General features: G+C 32.0%; 1 protein-coding gene across 1 annotated transcript; it reads right to left on the bottom strand.

Annotated features, from left to right (window-relative positions):
- Positions 1–4666: 4666 nt before the first annotated feature.
- LOC111887265 (cysteine-tryptophan domain-containing zinc finger protein 3) lies at positions 4667–11755 on the bottom strand. The gene is made up of 11 exons (XM_023883424.3): positions 11229–11755; positions 10407–10479; positions 10187–10302; positions 9779–10096; positions 8685–9697; positions 7735–8093; positions 6289–7643; positions 6064–6221; positions 5821–5972; positions 5484–5635; positions 4667–5363 (listed from the first exon to the last, which is right to left on the bottom strand). Exons 1-11 carry the CDS (start codon positions 11313–11315, stop codon positions 5127–5129), a joined length of 4020 nt encoding a protein of 1339 aa, XP_023739192.1. The 5' UTR covers positions 11316–11755; the 3' UTR covers positions 4667–5126.
- Between the last annotated feature and the right edge of the window lie 13904 nt (positions 11756–25659).

The following is a 25659-nucleotide window of genomic DNA, read 5'->3' as shown; positions in this document are numbered from 1 at the left end:
ATGAACAAGAAATAGTTGATTCTTAGGGTAGATCCTTAAGAATAAAGAAGATAATGGGGATGGGTAATTGGGTTAACTGTTTGATGATTAAACATAATAATTATATTATTGAGGGTTGAAAACCCTATGTACTCACCAGGTTTTCCAACCTGACCCACTCAGTTTATTTATATCACAGGTGTCGATATGAAGTTACATTACACTGAGAGATTAAAGAGATGTAGATCACTAGTGTAAATAAATGTAAGTTCCGTTTATGCTTATGTTCCTGTATTGACAATGACATCCCAAACGTTTTAAAATGAATAAAATATGTTTCTTCGAAAATGTTTTGATAACGTATTTATCGTATTTTTCTGGGAACAAATTCCACAATATTTTTATGAAAAGAAGTACTCTGATTTTTATAAAGCATAAACAAAAATCGGTCTTTTCTGGCCATGAAAATGGGGATGTCACATATAAACACGCAACACATGCCATAATCACATAGATAAATAGCATTCAGACTAGCCTTCGGGCCCCGCCCGACATTAGGTCGTACCCGGCAATCATAAAACACATACAAATAACTAACATATAATATACTCATCAGGCCCCGCCTGGCATCGGGCCATACCCAGCATCAAGCCCCACTTTGTAAACATAAAATACATAACGCATGTAAGAGTCACGTAGACAACAAGCATACTAAACATAACAAATCATGGGCCGACATTGGTGCCTTCGACCTGCTAAACATAGTGAGGAGACTCCCCTTGCACTGTCGAATCATTCAGATAATTCCTGGTTGTTGGCTTGACAGATCCCCACGCTATCAATCACAAGATAAACATCCATCAATAATCATATCTGACCCACGCTAAGTGTCCAAACCAGAGTAAAATACCTTTTTACCCTTTTCATAACTTGGTCCCAAAACCAAGGCCCTATTCAACAATACAAAAGCCCAAGGCCCAAAAATCCCATGGTCAACCCTGGTCAAACTTCTGGTCAAAGTCAAAGTCAACAGTCCATGTTGACCAAACACGTCGTATTGACTTGCAAACACGTCATGTTCTTCCATCATCCATATAATTGGGAAAACCCCAGTCAACACACCGTGTTTGCCCGAGATTCAACAGCTTAATACCATAAGCAACTATCTCCGATTCCAAGAGCTCTAAAGCTCAGATCTTGACCAAAATGAGACTTAGAAGGGTAAAGTTTCAATCTTTACCCATAAGGACTACCAAAAGTTCTAAAAACCCAACCCACAAAGCTTGATTATGCAAGGGCTTAACCAATAAGCATTTGATCCTTGAATACATAACCCCAAAACATAGATCTGACTTCCTTGAGCCGGAAAACCATGTAAAGTTGCCAACTTTACGTTTATGCATGCCTAAATGAAGCTCTCAAGCTTAAAAGGGACTTAACAATTAACTGAATGCATGTATTACACCTAAAATCTCATAAATCTTGCACCTTTATGCTCAAAGCGACCAAAACAAACTCAAATCTGGAATAACAAGCCCTTAAACGACTTCACTCTCTCATCAGCCCAAAAAGGGACCAAAAGCACAACAAAGCACAAAAGAAGAGATCTAAACATATACAAGACAAGATGCAAACTTGATACCTCAGAAAGCTTCCTCACAAGATGATGATTTTGGATCAAAGGTCTTTTCCCCAAACAAAGCAACTTCAAGATCTCATCTTCCTTTACAAATACCAACAATGAGCACCAAGAACTTCTTACTAGCTCAAGAACACCAACAAGAGACTTAAGGATCGATTTTAGGGTTCTAGTGACAATGGAGGCTGGTATGGAGACCAACCCTTGGGGCTTAAAGAGATTATATAGGGTGCAACATCCTAAAAATTAGGGTTTCCTTCCTAGCTTCCAACACACCGTGTTTAGACACCAACATGCCGTGTTAACCTTAATGAGAACCGCGCTTTTCCTCAACTAGACACGTTGTATTGGTTCCTCCAGCACGTCGTGTCCGGTCCTCAAAATGGGATTCATTCCTTACAATTGATCCATAAGATTTCGGGTTTTACACGGGGTCTAAGGTTTTACCCTGTGGACCCCGCCAGGGGCTGCCGCCCCCATACCCCATTCGTTCAGGGGCTTCGTCCCTAAATGACAGTGTACTTTGAAAACTTGTTCAAACTTAAACAAGCGTGCACTCGACACCGCCCTTACTTGTTTGATATTTATCAAAATCATTTTTGGTCAACAAATTAATCATGTTACACTTAAATAACATTGATGGTAACAAAATTACCAACAAAAACATCAACCACGGACACCTTATCATATCTCATAAGGTTCAAAAGGGCATAAGGCAATTCCTTAAGAATTACATCTACAATATAAACCCAATTAATGGTTTATATTATAAATTCAAGCATGAGATGTTATTAAAAAGAATATATTCAACAAGTAAATATTGAATCACACGGTTAACGTTTTAAGTATCAACAATATTTACATTTTGAGATTTTTTTTTCATTTTAATGCACCATGAAGAAATCGATGGTGACGAATGAACAAAAGAAATCAAATATAATATAAAGATCTAAAAGAAGCCTTTGACATCACTGTTGGGAATCGATGGATACATAAAAGGATTTATAAGAAACCAAGCATCAACGTGGAATAAAATTGTTTAATTAACAATTCCCAAAAAAAGAATCCAAGTGAATCAATAAAGATTAACCAAGATCAACCATGGAGTGTTTTATAAAAAAAATACCTTTAGCTGGTTATATGAGACATTTGATGAAGAAACTTGTTATCAAAGTTATAATCACCTCTATTTTATTCACACGAGAAAAAACTTGACCAATTGTTATACTTTTAATTAACAAAGCAACAAGCCACCTTTTCTTTCCTCGTTCTTGGTCTAGTCAACAAAACATAATGGAAGAGACGGATGGAGGTGTGGTCGATCAAATGGAAACAGGAACATATGCAGTTTAGTAAGCCTAAACATATTAGTTTAAACTAGGTGTAAGACTCATGTATTAATTGGGTTAATTAAAAAAATTAAATATAAAGGTCTAAATATTTAAGAACTTAGGATTTATAAGAAAATAAGAAAAATAATGAATTATTAAAATTGATTTTTTTATCTTTTAAATTTAAATAAATAAACAAAATAAATAATAAGCTTTAATTTGGGAATTTTGAAATAAAGAGGTAAATCTATTAATAAATAGATATACATTTATTATTACATTTATTGTAATTATTACATTAAAGTATTATATGAAATTTATTAAAATAAAATAACTCATAAAGTAATATGTGGAAAAAAATTAATTCAAAATAACCGTAAAATAACATTTGGCAAATTGAATGAAAGTACAACATGTGGTAAAAAAATCTTTATTTATTAAGTAGATAATTAATCAACTTAATAAATAAACATTTTTATTTATGGTAACTTATTTAATTTAATAAATAATAAATGTGCCTATGTATTTATTTATGTAGTATGATTGATAAATAATACATTTTTAATATTAAAATCTATATTTTATTTCATGTCTCTAATATTCTTTATTTATGTGTGGTCCTATAAATTATATAGATTCTCATACTATTCTTGGTGAAAGGTAAATCTATATTCCACAAACAAGTAATGTGTTACATGGTCTTGAACCTAAACATTCGGTTATGAAATTCTCACATCGCTGTTGCTTTAACTCCTTCCACCATCAATGTGCAAGAAGATAAATCACAATACTTTCATGGTAATGACTAATGATATAATCTTTGAAAGACTTAAATCTTTTTATTCTAATAAAAGAATAAGTTTATTTTCATTTTATCATGTGTCACTCTATTAAGTCATATAATTAATGTCATGCTACTTCTGAACTATTGATTCTCTATTTTAAATTTTAAATTTCAAAATTTCACTCTAATTAAATTAAATTAATAACGTTATAATAAAAATTAAAATAACATTAATACAAATTATAAGGTCACGTATTTATTTAAATCAACGATTATAATTTTATATAACTAAAAAATTATCTCTTAATTAACAATTTATTTAAAATAATTGATTAATATTTTTGATTTTTTTTACTATAAAAATTTAATTAATGTTATCACAATTGTTCCTGCGGGTTATAAACTAGTCATCTTTAATAAATGAAAATAATTTTGTCAGTTTTCATCTTTTTATACATTATGTCACATGTCATTTTGTAGTAAATTTAAATTAAATTATATCGATGTATCATTTTGTGGTGTTTTACATTTTATTAAATTTTATATGATACTTAAATGTATATCCAACTCATTAATGCAATTTTCCTTATAAGTTCCAAATGTCTAAATTAAATCCAATTATTTTAATTGTTTATTTATTTAAATTTAAAAGATAATTAAGCACTTCAATTATAATAATTAAATATTTTACTTTTTTTATTAATTTAAATTTTATAAATTATGAAATTTTTATGTTTTTTTATTTTTTTCAATAAACCCATCGTATATATAGATTCTACTTCCTTGCTATTAAGGTGTGAAAGATAAATCACAATTACCCATACCCAAATACCCAAATTTCAATATATGTTGTTTTATTTGAAAAATCCCGATCAACACCCCTAAATTCACATCCTTACTACTAGTACTAGGAACTTGATACTTGTCAAAGTATATCCAAAACAAAAGGTATAAAAATTTGAAAGAAAAAGTAAACAACATTTAGGTTGGTGTTAAATAGTTTGGTAAAAGTTTGAACCATATAGTGTGACCAAAACTACATTTCTACTGTCAAACAACATGAAATCCTCAAGAATCCAAGCTCTTCTGTTACAATAATTGTGTTCTAAATTACTATATCTTCTTCTAATAACAACCAACCAATTTGGATGTGTATCATCTTATAAGAGCAATTAATATCCTACATAACCCACCCTCCCCTCTCCAGTATCTCCATAAGTGCTACAGGGGTGAACAATTTACCTCGGTCAAAAATGATATCAAATGTTTTCATGTTCTGATTCTGATTTTAATTCCTGTTTTGTACAGATAGATTTTTGAATGACTCGTTATCAAAAATTCTAGGAGAAATGTGATATGCCAGAATGGTATTATTTACAGCTTGGCTTCCAATTTACTCCCTGTTCTTGATGTTCTTCCCTTTAAAGCCTTGACGATTGATGGCTTCACGTGCATTTTGGACTAAAAACACGACTTCTTTTACATCTTGAAAGCTGAATTCAATCACTTTTTTTATGGAAATCATAATCTCTTTGTTTGGAGATTCTTGTGTGATTGAAGTAGCAGCAGCAGCTTTGTATGAATTCTGTGTGTTTGTTGAAGCTTCCATTGCAAGATTCACATCCCCTGTCTGCAGATTAGTTTCAAGAATCAGAATGTTTTTGGTTTGTGGATTCCAATGGAATTGGAATTCGAGATTCCATTCCTTTCCTCATTCCATTGAGATCGTATTAATTAATAATTAACTTACAAAGTCAAGCAGCCTGAGAAAGTTTGCTTGGTTTCTAGCAACAAGATGGTGTCCAGGGTGTGCAATGCTCTTATTAGACAGCACACTCTTATCCATTGTTGCTTGATTGTTTAAGTTATCAACATCAGATGCAGAAGATGATGGTGATTCACCTGAAAATCACACAATTATTCTCTCTTATATATATATAATAACTATTTCAAAATTATTCGCTTTTTTATTATAACATCTTACTTTCAATTATAGCAATGTCTAACAAACACAAAGCAATTTTCACTGCTATAATTGAGTACAACGAACTTATAAGAAAAGGTTATAATAATTAACAAAAAAGTACCTTGATTAACCATTTGTAAACTTGTTTGTAGATCCTGCCTTGTGACTGAACTCTTGCAATAGACTATCCTCATATATGCCACCTCCATACATTTATAAGCCAATGCTGCAGCAGCCATTTCTTTTTGTTTCTCATATTCTTGAGCACAATTCCTGAAATAATAAAATCACCACTTTTCACTTACAAAATGAAACAACTAATTGCAATGTACTTTATGTGTAAAGAAATATAACTTTTACTTACTTGCTAAGTTTGGCAGAAGTAGTGTAAATATTTACTGGATCCACTCCTTTTGATTTATTGAACTCATTGCTGCAGGATTCTAGAAGAGAAGCAGCATAAAGAAACTTCAATGCAGAGTCAAAGTATGCATCATTACACTCATAATCAAATCCAGAAATCTGCATAAAAAAAAGATAGATAAGAATAAGTGTATAAAATCAATAGAATTGAACAAGAAACACAAACCTTTATACGATCAGCATAGTCCTTTGAATCCTCTGCTCTTTTGAAAGCAGTCAAAGCAGTTTGACTAGATGCGTACTCCTTCACAAAACCTATAACACCAAGATCCTTCATTGTCCCACAATCATTCACAACACTTTTGACATTCAAATTACCCCCCTCTACTTTTTGCTCTACTTCATTTAAGTCCTTTTTCTTTGATATGTCGCCTAAAAACACCTTTTTCGGATCTTTTTTTACTTCTGAACTACCTATACCACCCAACTTTGCTTCACATCCACCATGACTCATCATCATCAATGATGTTGGTTTCTCTTTCTCATCTCCTGTCCGTTTTCTAGAAATCTTCTTGCCCAAAATATCCTTATCATCATTACTGATTTTAGTATTTGAATATTCAGGGTTCATAGAAGATCTACAACGGTCAACATCCACTTCAACCTTCCTCATTTTATTAGGAAACGGTTCTTGCTTGGTCAACTCGGTCAATGGTTCTGACCCTTTGACTTTTACTCTTTGGAAACTACATTTTTTATCTTTTTCCCTAGACTTTGGTAAAGATTCCTTCCCAGAACTCTGTGGAATCATAGCATCATTAGCATTGTCTTCCATAATCTTGAAGACTTCTTTTTGTTTCAATTCAACTTTACCAGTAAACCTTTGACTTGCATCAATGACAGATATACCCTTGGTGTTATCTTCCCTGGGGAGCAACTTTCTTGGAATTTGAGCCCCCTTACCACTTTTTCTTGAAATAGTTCTAACAGAAGGTGAAAGATTGGCATGACTAAGAGCCCTAATAGGAGATGATGAAACTGACCCTACTGGAGACCCTTTTTGCAAACTAACCCTTCTACAAGAATCTGAAACCTTTGAAGAGCTTGAAGTGGCAGCAATTTCCAAATTCTTTCTTGAAGTAACCTTTTCTCTATGTTTATCCAGTTTTCTGTCAACTGAATTCTCTTTACTCCCTGGCAAGATGATTTTCATTGTTTTTCCTTTGAGGGTAGATCTGTCATTCTCTTTAATTGCAGTGGAATCGTTTATCTCATTGTTGGAACTCTTTAATCTCTTCTCTTTTCTTCCTATTCTATCGTTATTACCTTCACTAGGCTGACTCTCCTCCCAGTCTTTCAATTTTCTCTTTTTTGCATGCATTTCCATTTTTTCAGTACCCAATAATTTACTTTTCATGGAAAGCTCGGTACTTTCTGGCTGTCTCTTGACTGAAATTACTAAATTGTCCTTGTAACCATCAGTATGAGGTGCAGCTTCAGTCTTGAGATTACTTGAAGTTACATGGTCGTACGGGTCAGAACCGGTTTTGCTTTTTAGCTTTTTTGGCTTCAGATCACCACCTGAAAGTGTATTTCATAGGGACAAATCAGTAAATTCACATATAATTATCACCATTAGCAACATAACATGTACTTCAAGTTCAAACATAACCTTCATTCACATCCTTCTCATTTACTTTAGCAGCATGCCTTCCAATTGCAAAGTTGTTTGACTTATTGACCATGTTTTTCTCTTGGTTTGCTTCACTTAAAGTTTTTCTTTTTTGTGACAAATGTGAAATGCCTTCAGGTCTTGAATTATTCTTCTTTAAAGGCATGGCCTCTGAATTAACATTTGAGTTTATATGGTCAGAATATCTGATATTCTCTGAAGCTAATCCAGATATAGCCCCACTACCATTGTATTGAAGGAGGTTTTGATTTTGATTCTGAGACATCAAGTGAATGTTCATTTCCTGAACTGCCCTTGTGGTTTCATCCTCACTGATATCACAACTGTTCCTTCCAGGCCTACACAATCAAAAAGCAAATCCATAAGACATGTAATGTAACAGCAAAAGATGGATTTTTAATGAAAAAGTTATTAAGTGGTGTCTGAATAAATGATGCTTATAGAATATCTGAGAAACTGATGGCATAAATGAGGACAAATATGTAAAATGTTAGGACTTAATGAGTAAAGCATTCTTTCCCTTTTTTATATCAGGTGCTGAATTAATAATTGAGTAAGTGTTGTATGAATAAAGAATGTTTCTTTTTTGGACTGAAAAAACCATCTTAATGACAGTAAATGACCTTTTTGCCCTTTTGTCTAAAAATGATGCAAAAAAGAAACAACTATACATATCTAAATGAACTAAGTCTCGTATCCACTTAAGTCAAAAAGAAACACGTATTTTCTCTATTAAGTCGATCTTTCTACATTCATGTACATGTAATTGTGCCTAATAATGAGCACAACAGCAAAATGGTCATTTACTCAGATTATTCAGTCCCAAAAAGAAAGTCTTTATGCAATCTTTGCCCCTATTATGTCGTCCATTAAGTCAAAAAGAAACATCAAGAAGAAAATTACGTAAAGGACTAAAGAAAACTACTTACAGCCATGTTGACATGCTACACAGCCACTTATCAGGTAGATTCTCAGGCTCAATACCAATTGGCAAAAGACGCCACTTCTCACAACGATCACATCCAACCCAATGGTCTGAAGGAGCTGCTGGAACAACTTGTATTGCTGACTCAGCAGGAAGCCCATTTACTGGAATGTGTCTTTCTTCGTGTCTTTGGGTATTATCGTCATTTACCCTCATGTCAAGTATATCTTTATAGCTATTACGTACCTTCACAATATCCTTTTGGGCACTCTTATTATCTTTCATTGCTCCGGGTTGAATGATGCCCATTAACTTACTTTTTCTTTCCAATGGCAATTTGGTAATAGAATGAGTTGCTTTGACTTCATGTGGTTCACGGGTCATAGCCTTAAGACCAACTTTCTTTTCGACATTTTTCTCACCAGGGTCGTTTTTACAAACTGAATTGACTGTTTTACCCTTGGTCCTGTCACTTCCTTTTGTATCAAGTGAAAACTTTTTGGTTTTGGTTTTGGTTTCCTCACTTGAACTATGAATGACATCATGATCCTGGCCACATGCTGAATCAGACTCCTTAAAATCAGAGCCAAAGAACCGATCTTTCAACCATTCTTTGTTTGTTTCCCTTTTCTTTACAGGTACATCTTTCTTAGCTGCTCCATTTTCTTTACAAAGTACAGATTTGGATGACAGATTCACTTTTAAATCACTTGTTGAGCACTGTTTACTGTCAAAAGATTCTTTCCCTGAAAATCGAGCCTTCTCAGCCTCAAAGCCTCCACTTTCATTGTATTTCATTCCTTTCATTTCACTTTTGTCTTGTGAACTTACTTCCTTACCTTCCATTGGCTTCCCTTCTCCAAGGATAGAAGATGAATCATCCACAAAACTAGACAGGCCTATTTTTCTACCTATAACAGGAGGCGTAGGCTTATTTTCAACTTTTTTTAAACAAAGAAGGCTCTCATTTAGTGGTGAGAGCAGCCGGTTTCCAGGAACAATGACAGAAGTCATATCCTACCAACAAAAAGAAAAAAAATAAATAAGGAAGTATAAGCAAAAGAAATAACAAAATTACAAAAAGTAGGAGAAACTTACACGTAGTATGGTGTCAGGAGAATCAAGAGGGATATGATGAGATTCAGTTAACAGGCAATCACTATCCTCATGATCATGATGATCATTGCCCATTGATGAAGATGGAGAAGAAAGACCCAAACCACTATAAATTGCAGCATTCTTTCTTGCAGATTTATCAGAACTTACTTTAATTCGTACCTTTAATGACCTTTGTTCACTTGGATTTGCTGAATTACTTGTAGTGGTTTCATTTTTAGAAACATGAAATGAAGAGGTAGCAGGTGGTCTAACAGCCAGGACAGGTTTTGTGGGTATGATTGCATTCACAGGAGCACTCTGAATGGATTGAATAACAAAACCCACAAATGTTAAGTGAAAATAATTTGTTTATCAATCAATATAATGAAGAAATAGAATCCCATCTACCTCCAAACACGATTTGTTGAAATTTTGAACTGTTTGAGGTGTCTTGCTATGAGAATGGACAGTTGGAACCTGTTTGTATGAGGGTAAAAACGACCCATACCCACCAAATTTTGGCCCTGTCAAGAAATTTGTTATAGAGTTGTCCCATCATTTTTCAGATAGGATAAGAAAGCAGTTATGCTCTTCTTTTGGGTAGAAAATTGTATTATCGGCTTCTTACCCAATATTTCTGCAGACATCCCACCTTCAAAATCTTTCTGAAAATGTCCCAGCACATTTTGCAGCCTTTGATCCTAAAAGAAGTAGAATTCTAAATGTTACTAGTGATAAGTATCAAAAGTCGATTAATCATGGTGAGCATATAACAGTTGCACATACAAGTTTATACAGAATTAAAGATTAAGATAAGTATCATACATAAGGAGAGACCTTGTAATTTTGAATTAATAGGGTAAAGTGTCACACAAACAAGATTCAATTCATAAGAAATTCCCAAGTGAGTGAAATTCATCTTCAGAGAAGTGGAATAAGATTCAGAGTAAAATGCACCATCAAGAACAGGCAATAGAAGTCAAATTATTGGGTAATGATATACAAGTACATTTGGAAAAAAACTATCCACATTCCACAACTTCCATTTAGTTCAAGTTCAAATAAATGTTGCTTTTTACATTTTCTCATTGGTTATATTCAGTTCTGAGAGTCAAAATTTCTGCAGGAATTGAAGAATGGCACAAAGTGGTTACTCTTTAGAACACTCAATTCCAAGAACTACTAACAAACAGAAATCCAATCAATAAAACTTCATTTCCATTGGTTTTCTTTCAATAGGGGCCTAGCAAACCAGTCTGATAAATCCCCAAAATGACAGAAAGAAAAGGAATTTCACTCAATTGATCATCCATCATTGACTGCTTAGTCCATTAATCACGACAAAGTACCTATTAAAGTTTCTATTCCAATAATATATTAGCAATTAATTAGTTTGGTGATGCAAAAAATTTAGAATTTTATAGACCCAACACAAGAAAAAAACTCTTACAATGTAAGAGAGAGCTGTATCAGGGTCAATGCTTGCGTCATTGTCGTCAAAACAAGCCTCTCCTTCTTCAAGCTCAGTCTCTTCCATCTCTTCTCGATAACCCTAACCCTAACCCTAATTACCCCCAAAAACCCTAACGATGATCCTAAAGTCCAACATAATTGATCACACAACACACATTACTACAAATTACTTTGAAAGTGCAAATTAGACCAAACGAACAAGTTTAAAAACTAGAAAAACCACAACGGAATTTCTCTCAAACTGATCACAAACCCTCAAAGAACCCTTTTTTGATCAAAACAACAAGAACACAAAGAACAATTTACGTATATGTATATGTGACGTATATATAAGCGCGAAATCCAATCCCCTTTTTAGGAGCAGTGTTCGACGAACAACCCAGAAAAGAGATGAATCAATATGCGCAATCGATCGAAATTTTGATTTTTTTGATTCCGGAAATTGATTTTGGTTTTTATTACATTTGAGATGATACAGAGTGAAAAGAGGGGGAGGGTGTTTTGTGGTTTTCATATATTTTCTATTTCTTTTTGGGCTTTTCTTTTAATTTCCCTTCGTGAATTCTATTTGGGCCAAATTCACAATATTCTAAACACATGATGCGTTATATATTCGTATATATAATTTTATTAAAAAAAAAAAAGGATGACAATTAAATATCTGATTGTCATTTTAGCAAACACAAAAACAAAATTTATTAAAATTTATTAAGTAAATAATAGTTATTTATATCATGTAATTATTACTTACAAGGTGATAAAGATCCATGTGTCATATATTTCTTTTTATTTTGAACAAATTACTGAAATCGTCCCTATGGTTTGGTAAAAATTAATAGTTTGGTCCCTAAGTTTTTTTTTTGTATTCGGACCATCCTTAGGTTTTGGTTTTATTACGTTTTTCATCCCTATTACACATGAAAAGACTATAATACCATTTTCTTTTTTCTTTTTCATTTATTTATTTTGTTAGAGTTATTTATATTATTAATTAATTAAATGGGCCCCACCTAATATATCCTTACACTTAACATCTCCATCATCAACACTTCTAACCCTAACACCTCCATGGAAATCAATTCCAGATTCTCAATTCTCCGGTGAACAACCATACGCCACCACCATCTCCGTCGGAAATCTCTTGCCTCCAGCAAGACCAAAACTCCGAGGAGACTAGAACACCAACAAATAATAGATCTCGCTCCTATTTTTTTCTTCATGTCCATTTATCAAGCCTGATGATAGAACACCACACACCACCACCATCTTTGGCAGAACCAGAACTCCGACGAACACCATATGCCATCACTCGCCACCCCACACCCACCTCCATCATCTCTTCCCCCTAAACCGGTAAACCCTCATCGGTACCCTAACACTCACCCTCACTGTGATTTTTTCCCTCTTGTTCCTCCATTGAACTGCCGAAGGAGATCTTAAATTGAAAATGGAGATCTGCAATATAAGATCTGGACCTCAAATCGAAGATCTTCACTGAACCTGTATCTCAAATCTCCTATCACCATCCCCGTCTTACTGAAGTTAGAGCCACCACCACCATCGTGTTACTGACGGGGTGATTTTCTGAAATAGGAATCATCACCGCCATAGGTGGAGTAAGGTATCAGAGAATGAGAAAATCGAATTGTTTCCTTCCACCACTGTAGGCGGTTGTTTCCTTTCACCGACGCAGGAGGTTGTTTCCTTTCACCGACGCAGGAGGTTGTTTCATATGATTTTTCTTTCATCAACGATTTTGAGGGTAGATTTTGGGTTCTGATTTTCTAATTTGGTTCGTCTTTCATTTTTGGGATTGTATATGATTTTTCTTTCATCAACGATTTTAGGGTAGGCTTTGGGTTTTGATTTTAGGATTTGATCTTGATCTAGTTTTGATTCCTGGCATTTAATCTTTGGATATGACCTGATGAAACTGTTTACGTTGGCGGTGGTGGTGCCGGAATAAATGGATGGTGGTGGTGTTGGTGACTGGTGGTGATTGTCGGTGAACAATGACCGGTGGTGGTTGTGCTGCAAGTGGGAGTTGGGTCTTAATAAATCACTTAATTGATTTTATTAAATCAATAAATAATAAAAAAAAACTAAAAAAAGAAAATACAAAGGGTAATATAGTCTTTTCATTTCTAAAAGGGATGATAAACGCAAGAAAATCATAACTTAGGGACCAAACCAGTAGTTTTTGCCAAACCACAGAGACGATTTCAGTAATTTGTTCTTTTATTTTTTGAAACATTAGGATTTACCTTTTTTATATTGGTCACAGTTAATAGTTATGTTTTATATTTTCTAACGATAAATAAAAATACATATTGATCCAAACTTATTTAATGAGAAAATGTTCTAATGTTTTGGCTACAAGACATCGCACGTGCAATCCCAACTTGAAAGCAATTTGCATGCATGTAAATTAAAGGTAAATGTCATCTTAAACGTTTAAGTCAATCCATTCTATAGTACATAAGGCATACATAACATATGAAATATCACAACAAATAAAAATTACTAACCTTTTATGGAAAAATCTATAATAACAGAAGACGATTGCAAATGAAGTACACACAATTGCGTTGTGACAATTCAAAATCATACCTTCCATGATCGACTTTCATTCTTGGTATCATGATTTTAAACAATTCGAATTGGTTAGTTAGTGTATAGTAATATAATTGTTGATTAATTCCACATAACCATGTCTTGAACCAAGGGCGGAACCAGGGGGTTTCATGGCTAGCTGGTGCTACCTCTTAAATTTTCAAGCGTAAGGTAAAAAACAAATTAGAAATTTTCGGCGTGCTACCCTTAAATTCACTTGTGGTACTCCTTAGACTTTTCCTAGTTCCACCACTATCTTAAGCTTATTTGGCTTTACATATACCATTCAAAAATACCATTTATAACCCTTGATTTTGCATAAAAAGTGAATACACAATAAGTGCATTCTTAAGCATGAATAAACTTGCAACAAATAATTTGGATATAAGGGAAAGACATCAACGCCAAACAATTACAATCATATGTCATAATGACACTAGACATTATGATATATAAGCAATTTTCATACTCTTATAACATTATATAATAGTTGTTAGTATCTTCTCTCTCATTTTTATCAATAATACTTTGTAAAATTAGTTAGGTTGGTGGATACCTAATAATAACTAGTCGTATACTCATCCGGTGGACGGATTGACCGATGTAAAAATAAATTTGTATGCTTGACAAAAGAAATTTGTGTGAACCTAATTTCAATCCAAGATAATATCAGATGTGAACCACTTTTATCATGAATTCATTTAAATAAACATAATACTTGAAAATGGATGCAAGATCTAAAACATGAAACACATTAGAATAATGGACAAATTTCACTTTCTTTTGTAACATCCTACTTTCATTTATTCCCATAATAGCATTTTACTTTCTTTTATAGCATCCTACTTTCATTTGTTCCCATAATAGCAGTGTACTATGACAAATCTATCTGATTGTTGTTATATTATTCACATAAAGTTGTTTATTTTTTTGTAGACAATGCATTGAGAGCAACGTACATTCGTTTTGTTGGTTTGTTCATTATATAAGTACCACAATTTCGGAAGTACTTTGTTTTCTTTTACTTTTTCATATTTAACTCAAGTAAAGAAATACCAACATACTATATACTCGATACTTTCTATATATATATATATATATATATATATATATATATATATATATATATATATATATAAAGGAATCATTTTCCTTTCACCGCATTCATTTGAAACCCTCATGACTTTTCAATTTTTTTCTAATAATGTTTATAAGTTTTTTTAATAAGGTTAAATAAATATAAAACCTAACATGTAATCATATATAAACTAAATTTAAATATTAAAATAATATATTTACATTGACTTATAAATTTATGTCTTTAACTTTTAACATATTATACTTAATTTATTAGTTTTAAAATATTGTATGTAAACCATTATCATTTTACAGTTACAATTTTTGAACAATTTGATAAAATACTTAAATTGTTAATTTAAATATAACATTACATGGTCAAATTAAATATAAATTTTAGTTCAACTTAAACAACCTAAAGAATATTTTGTGAATAGTTAAAAGTGATAAATCGTAGTGTTTTTTCTAATAATGATTATAAGTTGGTTAATAATGTTAAATAAATATCAAACCTAAAGTGTAATTGTCACACCCCCAAACCGATAACGGCGGAATACGTTTCGGGGTGGATGACGTAGTGAACAGTATCATCACAATTGCATAATAGTAGAAACAAGAAACATACAACCATGGTATTACATAGTGAATTTAATTACATGCGTGTTTTGTAATGTTTAACAATCACCCAAAAGTAAATCAAAAATAAGAGATGGGTCTTTTGTGCTCCACCTTCTCCAAAAATGCCGCGTCTGTACCTGTCTATCTTTGTCCTGAAGATACAAGTTATTTTGAAAACAATTATCAGCATAAAGCTGGTGAGTTCATAAGAGTTTAGTGTGAGTTTTTGTATACAAAGCGTTAGTACTAAACTGTATCATTTATGTTCATAAGTAGTAGAAATTTAGAAAATCCCATATTTTCCAGAAAATGTATTGTAAGTGACAATCTGTGAAAAGTATGCATTCTTCATTTCTTTGAAACAGTTTATTGTAATAATATATTGGTAAAACTCCAAATAACAAATGTGATACAATAGGTTAAGTCTGTAATCAGTGATAGAGGTGCAGGCTTCCTTTAGTGATAGATACTTACTTACTTCGGGATGCAGTTTAGCAATTAGTGTAGTATTTTAGAGTAGTTGTAGTGTATTCCTTGTATATTACTAATAGTGAGGATAATAGAGGATACCATGACCTTCCCAGTCATGCACAATATAGTGAAGTAGTGGCATCCCTGGGCCTGCACGGCGCGGACTGAGATTAACAGTCGGGATGTAATAGCGTCTGCCCCGTATAGATCTATACATGTAGAGTCGTCTCCCTGCTGGAAAACTCCAGGCGTAGTGAATAGCGAATAGAGTATCTCGTAGCGGGTTAGTGTATTATTGTTTGTTTAGTGTTTTCTCTATTGTTATAGTGTAGTAATCTTTTAGTATTGATCATAGTGTATTCTCTTACTAGTGTATCGTCTAGTAATAGTGAGTATTATAGTGTAGATAGTAATGACTTTAGCGAATAGTAGCGGTAGCGACCCTAACCATACCTATTATGGTTATCTTAGTGGGGATGTTTCTTAGCATGTTAGTGACTTTAGCATTAAGTGAAAGCAGTAATATTCGTATCCTATACTGATATACAGATTATATAAGTAAGAAATCAACGACAGTCGGACGGATAACTACTACCCTAAGCCCACAATCAAACAAGAACAGGAAATAAGGCGAGATATCGGTCCTAAGTCCTCCAAGTCTTATTTATATAAATATATCAGAGTGGTTACATTTTATAAGTAAATTGATTTAAAAGTATTTTTCCAAAAGAACATTTATTATCTGACTCCTTGTTTAAAAATAGTTTGAAAAGGGTGAAACCCGTTTATAAGGCATAGGGACAAATCACATGTGATTTGAACTAAGGGTAGTGAATCACATGTGATTAATCTTTGTAACTCGGAAATCGTTCTGTAAAACTTTACATAAACATTTATAAGCAACTTGTATCTCCCCCCTAAAACATGTAAAACACTTGAAAGGTTCATTAAAGGGGTATGAACTCACCTGAAATCGCGGAAATCGGGTGAATCGGGTAAATCGGGTAAAAGTGTCGATTGAGCGTTTGGTACCAAATAACCACTTGAGCACCTTTTAGGACCCTAATGTCATATGAAATATGTATTTTACAAGAAGTTAATCATCTTATGCTTTTCATTATAGTATTTGGACATTCTAGCATCGTTTTCGGGGTTTTAAGGCCTAGAAAGGGTTCCCGGGAGTGGTACAAGGCCATGGATGATTTACGGGAGGGTCCTTGAGTTCACTTTGTTAGAGTTTATGGCCTAATAGCCACCCATTGGGAGTTTACGGCCGTAAGCCCCCTAGGCTTGGCCGTAAACTCTTGTGACACTCCAAAATGTGTGTTTAGGGCCTTATCTCACTTCCTTAATTTAGTGGTGTGTGTTTTGGACCAAGAGGGAAGGATTAAACATCATAATTTGTGTCATTTTTAGGGAGTTTACGGCCAAGACTTGTTCTTGGGCCGTAAACTCCTATAGACCCTTCAAGATGTAGGTTTTACTTGTACAACATGGTCCCATATGGCTTAGATAAATCCTAGAAGGCCCTATAGTGAGTTTGGAACAATTTGGCATGAATTTTTGGGGAGTTTACGGCCCAAGAACATCCTTGGCCGTAAACTCTTCATTTGGTATCAAAATGAGGTGTTTAATGGTACAACACACTTCCAAAGGCCTTAGATAAATTCCTTTCATGCATTAGGGTGGTTTAGGGACTTGTTTGACACAAAAGTTTGGGTGTTTACGGCCCAAGCTTAGCCTTGGCCGTAAACTCCTCTTTTTGTGTTCAAATGATGATGTTTAATGCACTCAAGCCTTCCTTGTTGTCATGTCTAAATTACCAAACACCCTAATTGATCTTTTGGGACTTAAATCATGGATTTGTGGGGTGTTTGAGGTGTTTACGGCCTAAGCACAAGCTTGGGCCGTAAACTCCTTTTTAAGCATCAAATCCTTGTGTTTTAGTGTCCAAACCCTTCTAGATATATGCCTTAATTAGTATACTAACTTAAGAGAAGGAAAAACTTGGTCTTGGGCATGAATTTGGGGGTTTACGGCCTAAGGAGCTTCTTAGGCCGTAAACTCCTTTATGGTCCTTGATTTTTATGATTTTGGCCCCTAAATTCAATGAAGCATGACTAGATTAAGATAGGGGATGAGTACTTACGTTTGGAGGTCGGAAATTAGCGGAATCGGGGCCGATTTCGAGTCTAGAGAGAGAAAGTAGAGAGAGAGTGTGGGTGTGTAGTAAATGAGTGTTCAAATGTTGTGCACACCCATTGCATATGTCTCGGGAATCGCACCCGATACACAGCTACCCGATGTTTAAAGTTAACTGGGTTAAAACTTTTTACCCGGGTGAAGTGGTTGAAAAGGTAATACAACTCTATTAGGTTAAACGGGGTTAATACATACGAGTTATATTTCTTATAATAATATCAAGCCATGTTTAAATTTAGACATTCGGATATTGACGATTTCAAATATTACATAAAATAACGTATAGTGACACGTTCCGTTAGTGAAAACGGGGTTTGTAACGGAGTTAGATTTGAGGTTGTCACAGTAATCATAAATAAACTAAGTTTCAATATTAAAATAATATATTTACTTCTACTTATAAATTTATGTCTTTAACTTTTAACATATTATACTTAATTTATTAGATTTAATATGTTGTTGTATGTAAACCATTATCAGTTTAAAGTTACAACTTTTAAACAGTTTGGATAAAATACTTAAATTATTAATTTAAATATAAAATTACATGATCAACTTAAATATAAACTTTAGTTCCACTAAGAAAACCCAAAGAATATTTTGTGAATACTTAAAAGTGATAAATTATAGTGTTAGATGCAAAAAACTAAACTGTAATCTCAATTTCACTAAAGTATTTCCTAAATATATTTTTATAATCATTAAAAGTTTTCAAATAAATAGCTTAAAATAACTTACAATAACAATAGTTACAAATAACTCTATACAAATAATTATATTGTTACCTTTGAAAACAAAAAATAATGTTTGATGTTTTAAATAATTACAATGATATAAATTAAAATGTTTAGCAAATAAATTTTAAAAAATTAATTAACAATAACAACACCTATAAATAACATTAAACCACATATTATTTTTTATCTTCATTCATGAGTAGCCCACGGGTAGACGTCATTCAAACAATTGAATATGCAGTTTTAATAGATGTATATATTATCATATAATTCAAAATAATCAATTTATTATATCAACTTAGTATATGAATTATTATATCAAATTTAACAACGACATTGTTGTTATATTTAAGAAAAAATATATTTGTGAAGATTTCAACTATATAGGTGTTTCTGCGTAACGCACAGACATTCGCCTAGTGTATTACTTATAAAGGATGCATTTCTCCTTTCACTACATTCATTTGAAACTCACATGTATTTTTTCTTTCACCACATTTATTTGAAACTCTCATTACTTTTCAATTTTTTTCCAATAATGATTATAAGTTGGTTAAAATAGTATCTTGACTTTTTCTTATAAAGTTATGTCTTTAACTTTTAACATATTATACATAATTTATTATTTTAACATATATGTAAACCATTATCATTTTAAAGCTATAAGTTTTGATCAGTATGGATAGATACTTAAATTGTGAATTTAAATATAGGTTCAACTTAAATATAAATTTTAATTTGACTTAAACAACCTAAAGAATAGTTTGTAAATTGTTAAAAGTGATAAATTGTAGAGTCTTTCTGATAATGATTATAAGTTGGTTAATAAGGTTAAATAAATATCAAACCTAAAGTGCAATCATAAATACTAAATTTCAATATTAAAATAATATATCTACTTTTATTTACAAAGTTATGTTTTTAACTTTTAACATATTATATTTAATTTATTAGATTTAATATGTTGTTGTATGTTAATCATTATCAGTTTAAAGCTACAATTTTTGAACAGTTTGGATAAAATTCTTAAATTGTTAATTTAAAATATTACATGATCAACTTAAATATAAATTTCAGTGCTGCTTAAAAACCCGAAAAATATTTTGTGATTAATAAAAAGTGATAAATTGTAGTGCTAAATGCAAAAACTAAATTATAATCTCAATTTAACTAAAATATTTCTTAAATATATAGTCATTAAAAGTTTTCAAATAAATAGCTTAAAATAACTTACAATAATAATAGTTAAAAATAACTCTATATAAATGATTATATTGTTTCCTTTAAAAACGAAAAACAATGTTTGATATTTTAAATATTTTCAATGATAGAAATTAAAATGTTAAGAAAATAAATTTTAGAAAATTAATTAATAATAACAACTATAAATAACATTAAACCATATATTATATCTAATTTTTTTCATGAGTAACCTACGGGTATAGGTCATTCAAACGATTGGAATTATGTAGTTTTAATAGTTGTATATATTATCATATAAATCAAAATAATCAATATATTATATCAGCTTAGTATACGAATTATTATATCAAATTTAACAACAACGTTATTGTTATATTTAAGAAAACACATAAGCATTTTTTCCTTTCACCACATTCATTTGAAACTCTCATTACTTTTCAATTTCTCTTTAATAATGATTATAAGTTGGTTAATAATGTTAAATAAATATCTAACCTAGAGTGTAATCATATATAAACTAAATTTCAATATTAAAATATTATCTTTATTTTTACTTATAAAGTTATGTCTTTAACTTTTAACATATTATACTTAATTTATTAGTTTAAAAAAAATATTGTTGTATGTAAACTATTATCATTTTAAAAGGTATAATTTTTTAACAGTTTGGATAAAATATTTAAATTGTTAATTCAAATATAATATTATAAGGTCAACTTAAATATAAATTTTAGTTCGACTTAAACAACCCAAAAAATATTTTATAAATAGTTGAAGGTGATAAATTGTAGTGTCTTTCTATTAATGATTATAAGTTGATTAATAAGGTTAAATAAATATCAAACATAAAGTGTAATCATATATAAACTAAATTTCAATATTAAAATAATATATTACTTCTAATTATAAAGTTATGTCTTTAACTTTTACCATACTATATTTAATTTAATAGATTTAATATGTTGTTGTATGTAAACCATTATCAATTTAAAGCTACAACTTTTGAACAGTTTTGATAAAATACTTGAATTGTTAATTTCAATAGTATAACATTACATAGTCAACTTAAATATAAATTTCAGTTTCACTTAAAAAAAATCCAAAGAATATTTCGTGAATACTTAAAAGTGATAAATTATAGTGTTAAAAGAAAAAACTAAATTGTAGTGTCAGTTTAACTAAAATATTTCTTAAATATATTTTTATAATCATTAAAAAAATTCGAGTAAATAACTTACAATAACAATAGTTAAAAATAACACTATATAAATGATTATATTGTTATTTTTAAAAACAAAAAAGATTATTTGATGTTTTAAATAATTCTAATGATAGAAATTAAAAATTTAAGCTAATAAATTTTAAAAAATTAATTAACAATAGCAACAACTATAAATAACATTAAACCATATATTATTTTTTATTTTCATTCATGAGTAACCCATGGATAAAGGACATTCAAACGGTTGAGATTATCCAGTTTTAATAGATTTATAATTTATCATATAATTCAAAATAATTAATATATTATATCAACTTAGTATACGAATTATTATATCAAATTTAACAACAACATTATTGTTGTATTTAAGAAAACATATATTTGTAAAACTTCAACTATATAGGTGTTTATGTGCAACGCACGGGCATTCGCCTAGAATCTTATAAAAGAAACATTTGTTTTGCAACTTATGCATTTGAAACCTTCAAGCCTCTCTGTCACACCCCCAAACCAGAACGGCGGAAACGTCTGAGGGCGAATGACTTCATGTATAGTATCATAACGATTGAATATGAATGAAACATAGCAACCAAACATCATACATTACAATATACCAACATTCATTGTTTTACAGTTTGTACTTGATTAACAATCTTACAAAAATAACATAAAGTAGGATTTCTCAAAGGATAGTAAAATAATCCTGATCCAAGGCTCGAGTACCTGCTCACTGAGTCCCTAAGAATACAAGTCGTTTTGAAAAACATCAACATAGAATGTTGGTGAGTTCTTAAGCATGTTTGTAGGAAAAACTTTGTAATATCGTTGTTTATAATAAGTTTTAAAACTCCAGAAAATCCAATATTTTCTATAAAAAGTAGTTTGTGAGTCTCATTCTAAAACCATGTATAATTGCGAGCATGTCATTTATTATCCTTTGTTTATATTTGAAAAGAGTGTATCCCCAGATAATCCTATATTTACTGTATATAAAAGTGTTGTGGCCTTAAAACCCTAAGACCCGAGTGGTGGATCAGTTTACAAAGTATACGAAACATAGTTTGGTATTTTGTAAAAACTAGTATAGTGTAAATTCTTTGTAATTCCAAATAATGTTGTTACTCTCTATGTGTCTTTTCCTTGTAGATTAATAATGAATGTATCCAGAAAATCCAATATTTTCTTAATAGAGAACCGTAGTCTTAAACCCTAAGACCATGATGAAAATGAATAATGTACAAACATTGGTATATAGTTTCATTTCTTTTAATAAAACTACCGAAGTAAAGCCTCCCATAAACAAAAATAGTGTTGTTAATCCTTATGAGAGTCACTATAACCATACTAATATGACAGAGTGCCTGTCTTGACACTCTTCAGGCGTCGGTTTCTGAGAAGATATTTATCACCCAAGACTGGCCTAGTATAGCTGTAGTGAACAGCTCAGGTGTAGGATGACAACCCCGTATAGATCTATATATAAACTCCCGTTCTCCCTCCAGGAGACTCTGGCTATAACAAACAGGACTTACCGCGTATGCTAGGTAGGTACGACTAAAGGAGAGTCTCACAAGATCATTAACAGATTTACGTAAACTATGACTTATCTTTCTTGTAAAACGACTTGAGTATATCTAGTGTAATTGAAAATATTTATATAATCAAGTATATAAGCATATGCAAGTTATCATTTCTGGGTGTTTTCAAAAGGTTACAATCTTTAAAATTACATCTAAACACAAGTATAAGCACTTTTAGTACATTAAATCAACTACCTGGTTTTTGGCTTTTATGTCCCTGTTTTTAGAAAAATTATAGAAAAATCATCGTAAGTCTAAATTTGGATCCGTAAACTCTGGGAGTTAGGAAATTGAGTCTATTATGTTCAAAATTTTTCTAATAATTTTTAATCGCCTCAAACCAGTCTAAAATTGTTCATTTTCACAGACTGGTCCGAGATTATTCCTGAAATGATACGCAATTTTGTAAAAATCGCCAAAAATTATAGAAAAATCGTATGAACACATTAGAGTAGTCATTTGAAAGGTATAAACCTGAAAGTTTTGCATGTAAAACAAATATTACATTCAAGTTGGTCAAAATAGTTCGTGAATGACATATAACTTTTCTGTTGAAAGTTGTGGGTTAAGTTTAGGTTATGCATGTTTGAATATAACTATCATTTTTGCTATATTTGAGTATATAAACCACATTTCCAGGTTTATATGTAATATATATGATAACACATAATTTTCTCTTTATTTTTATGAAGATGCATGAGTTAAAATCCATATTCAAGCAAAACCCAAAAGTTAAACACACAACACAATGGTCCATGCAATTATCCAATGGTTAACCGAAACTTTGACTTGTATCCCCCCCCCCACTAAAGAGTATGAAAACATGAAAAATAGTGGGGTATGAAGCTCACCTTGGGGTTTTCGAGATGTAGATGAAGAAGAAGATGAACCTTTGAACCTAGCTTGAGTTTTTGGAGAGATCTCGAAATAGGGGTGGTTCTAAGGTCCATATTCACGAAAAAAAAGTCTAAGGGAAAGATCTTAGCATATCTTGAAGTAAAACACTTGATTTTTAGTCTAGAACTTACCAAGGAGTCTTGAATTGATGTTTGATGGTGAAGAACTTTGAAAATTTTGAGTGAATCACTAAAGATCTTGAGAGGTATACGTAATGAGATGGAAGGAAGTTTTTGGAGTGAAAGTTGTGGGGAGGGAGGGTTTGGCCAAGATTTTAAGAGGGAAGAGAGGGGAGAGATTAGAAAGAAAAGACAAGATTTTATTAAAAAAAACCTTCAAGTCTTTAGAAAATATAAACCCTTATCTTTTGCTAAAAGACAAATGTCTTTCTAGTCCACAAAGATGTACATGGCTTAATAAATCATACTTTATGATCTGAGAGCAGCACGCATATGCAACAACACATTCAACCTTAGCTGAGTTTCAATTCCAGAACAGATTCAAAATTCTTCACATCGTTAAGTATAATCCCCATTTGTGATCCTTTTCTTTCTTCCTTTTCCCGCAAAAGACACATACTCTTAATGAAGATTTTGAATGTCGTACAGATGAGAAATGTCTCCTATCATGTGCCTGGAACAACCACTATCAACAAACTGAAGTCTGATGATATTCCTCCATAGCTGCCCAACACATAGTACGAGATATTAGTTGGTCTTTGGAACCTAGTCCATTTTGAAGCTGAGTTGACCATTATCATTTACACAAGGTACTCTCTCCCATGACATATCATGTTTATTAGACACAGAAGATGAAGAAATGTTGGAATCATTAGATGATTTGATAGTATGAACATTTGGTACCCATCTGTAGTTGGTTTTAACCCATTTCTTGTTTGATTGGATGGATGCCTCAGCACTTGCTTTAGAACTTGAAACCGGTCGCCGGGATGAATTCTACCTAACCGATCTTTTTCTGACATAACCATTTCTTGAATATGTGTGACAACCCAAGTCGTCCCGTTACATTTCCCCGTTACCGTTAACAGAATATTCCACTGTATAAAAGTTCTGTTAATTAGAGGGCATCAATTTAATAAACATTTCCATTGATTACCTTTAATATGCCGTTAATTCGTGATAAAAGGGAATAAAAACACAAGACACACATTTTCATTCATTTGGAAAATGTCAAGTTTTATTATTACGACCACTAAATCGGGTGCGACCAAAAGCCCCGTTTAATGGCAGTATCAGGTAAAATTCCACTGAGCCCCGACTGTGAAACCTATATATGGGTGAGTGGAGTCCATTGGAGACTTTTTACACTCTCTCTCTATACTCTCTCTCTAGACCCGTTTTCGCCCCGAATTCGCAACCAAACGCTTCCAAATTGTAAGTCCGCTTACCTTAGCTTATTCTAAGCGTATTGATTTATGTTTAAAGCCCAAAAACCATCCAAGAAGGCATAGGATAAGGAGTTTACGGCCCAGGAACATTCTACGGCCGTAAACCCCTAAAAAGGTGCCAAAAATGCCTTTAAACTTGACCATAAGCTTAGAAACTATTAGGGGATATAGCCTAGGGGTGTTTGAACACTAAAATGCATGGATTGAGGACTCAAAGAAGAGTTTACGGCCCAAGCACATGCTTAGGCCATAAACTCCACAAGTTATGGTCCCAAATATGCACCAAACTCATCCTAGGGCTTATTACATAATTTAGGGACTTATTCCTTTGAGTTTAGGACACTTAAACACTCCAAAATGAATTTAAGAAAGGAGAAAGT

Source organism: Lactuca sativa, chromosome 5 (genome assembly GCF_002870075.4).
Source record: "Lactuca sativa cultivar Salinas chromosome 5, Lsat_Salinas_v11, whole genome shotgun sequence".
In the NCBI taxonomy this organism is placed as follows: Eukaryota; Viridiplantae; Streptophyta; class Magnoliopsida; order Asterales; family Asteraceae; genus Lactuca; species Lactuca sativa.
Note: the sequence above shows the minus strand (reverse complement) of the source record. Positions and strands in the feature narration are given on the sequence as shown.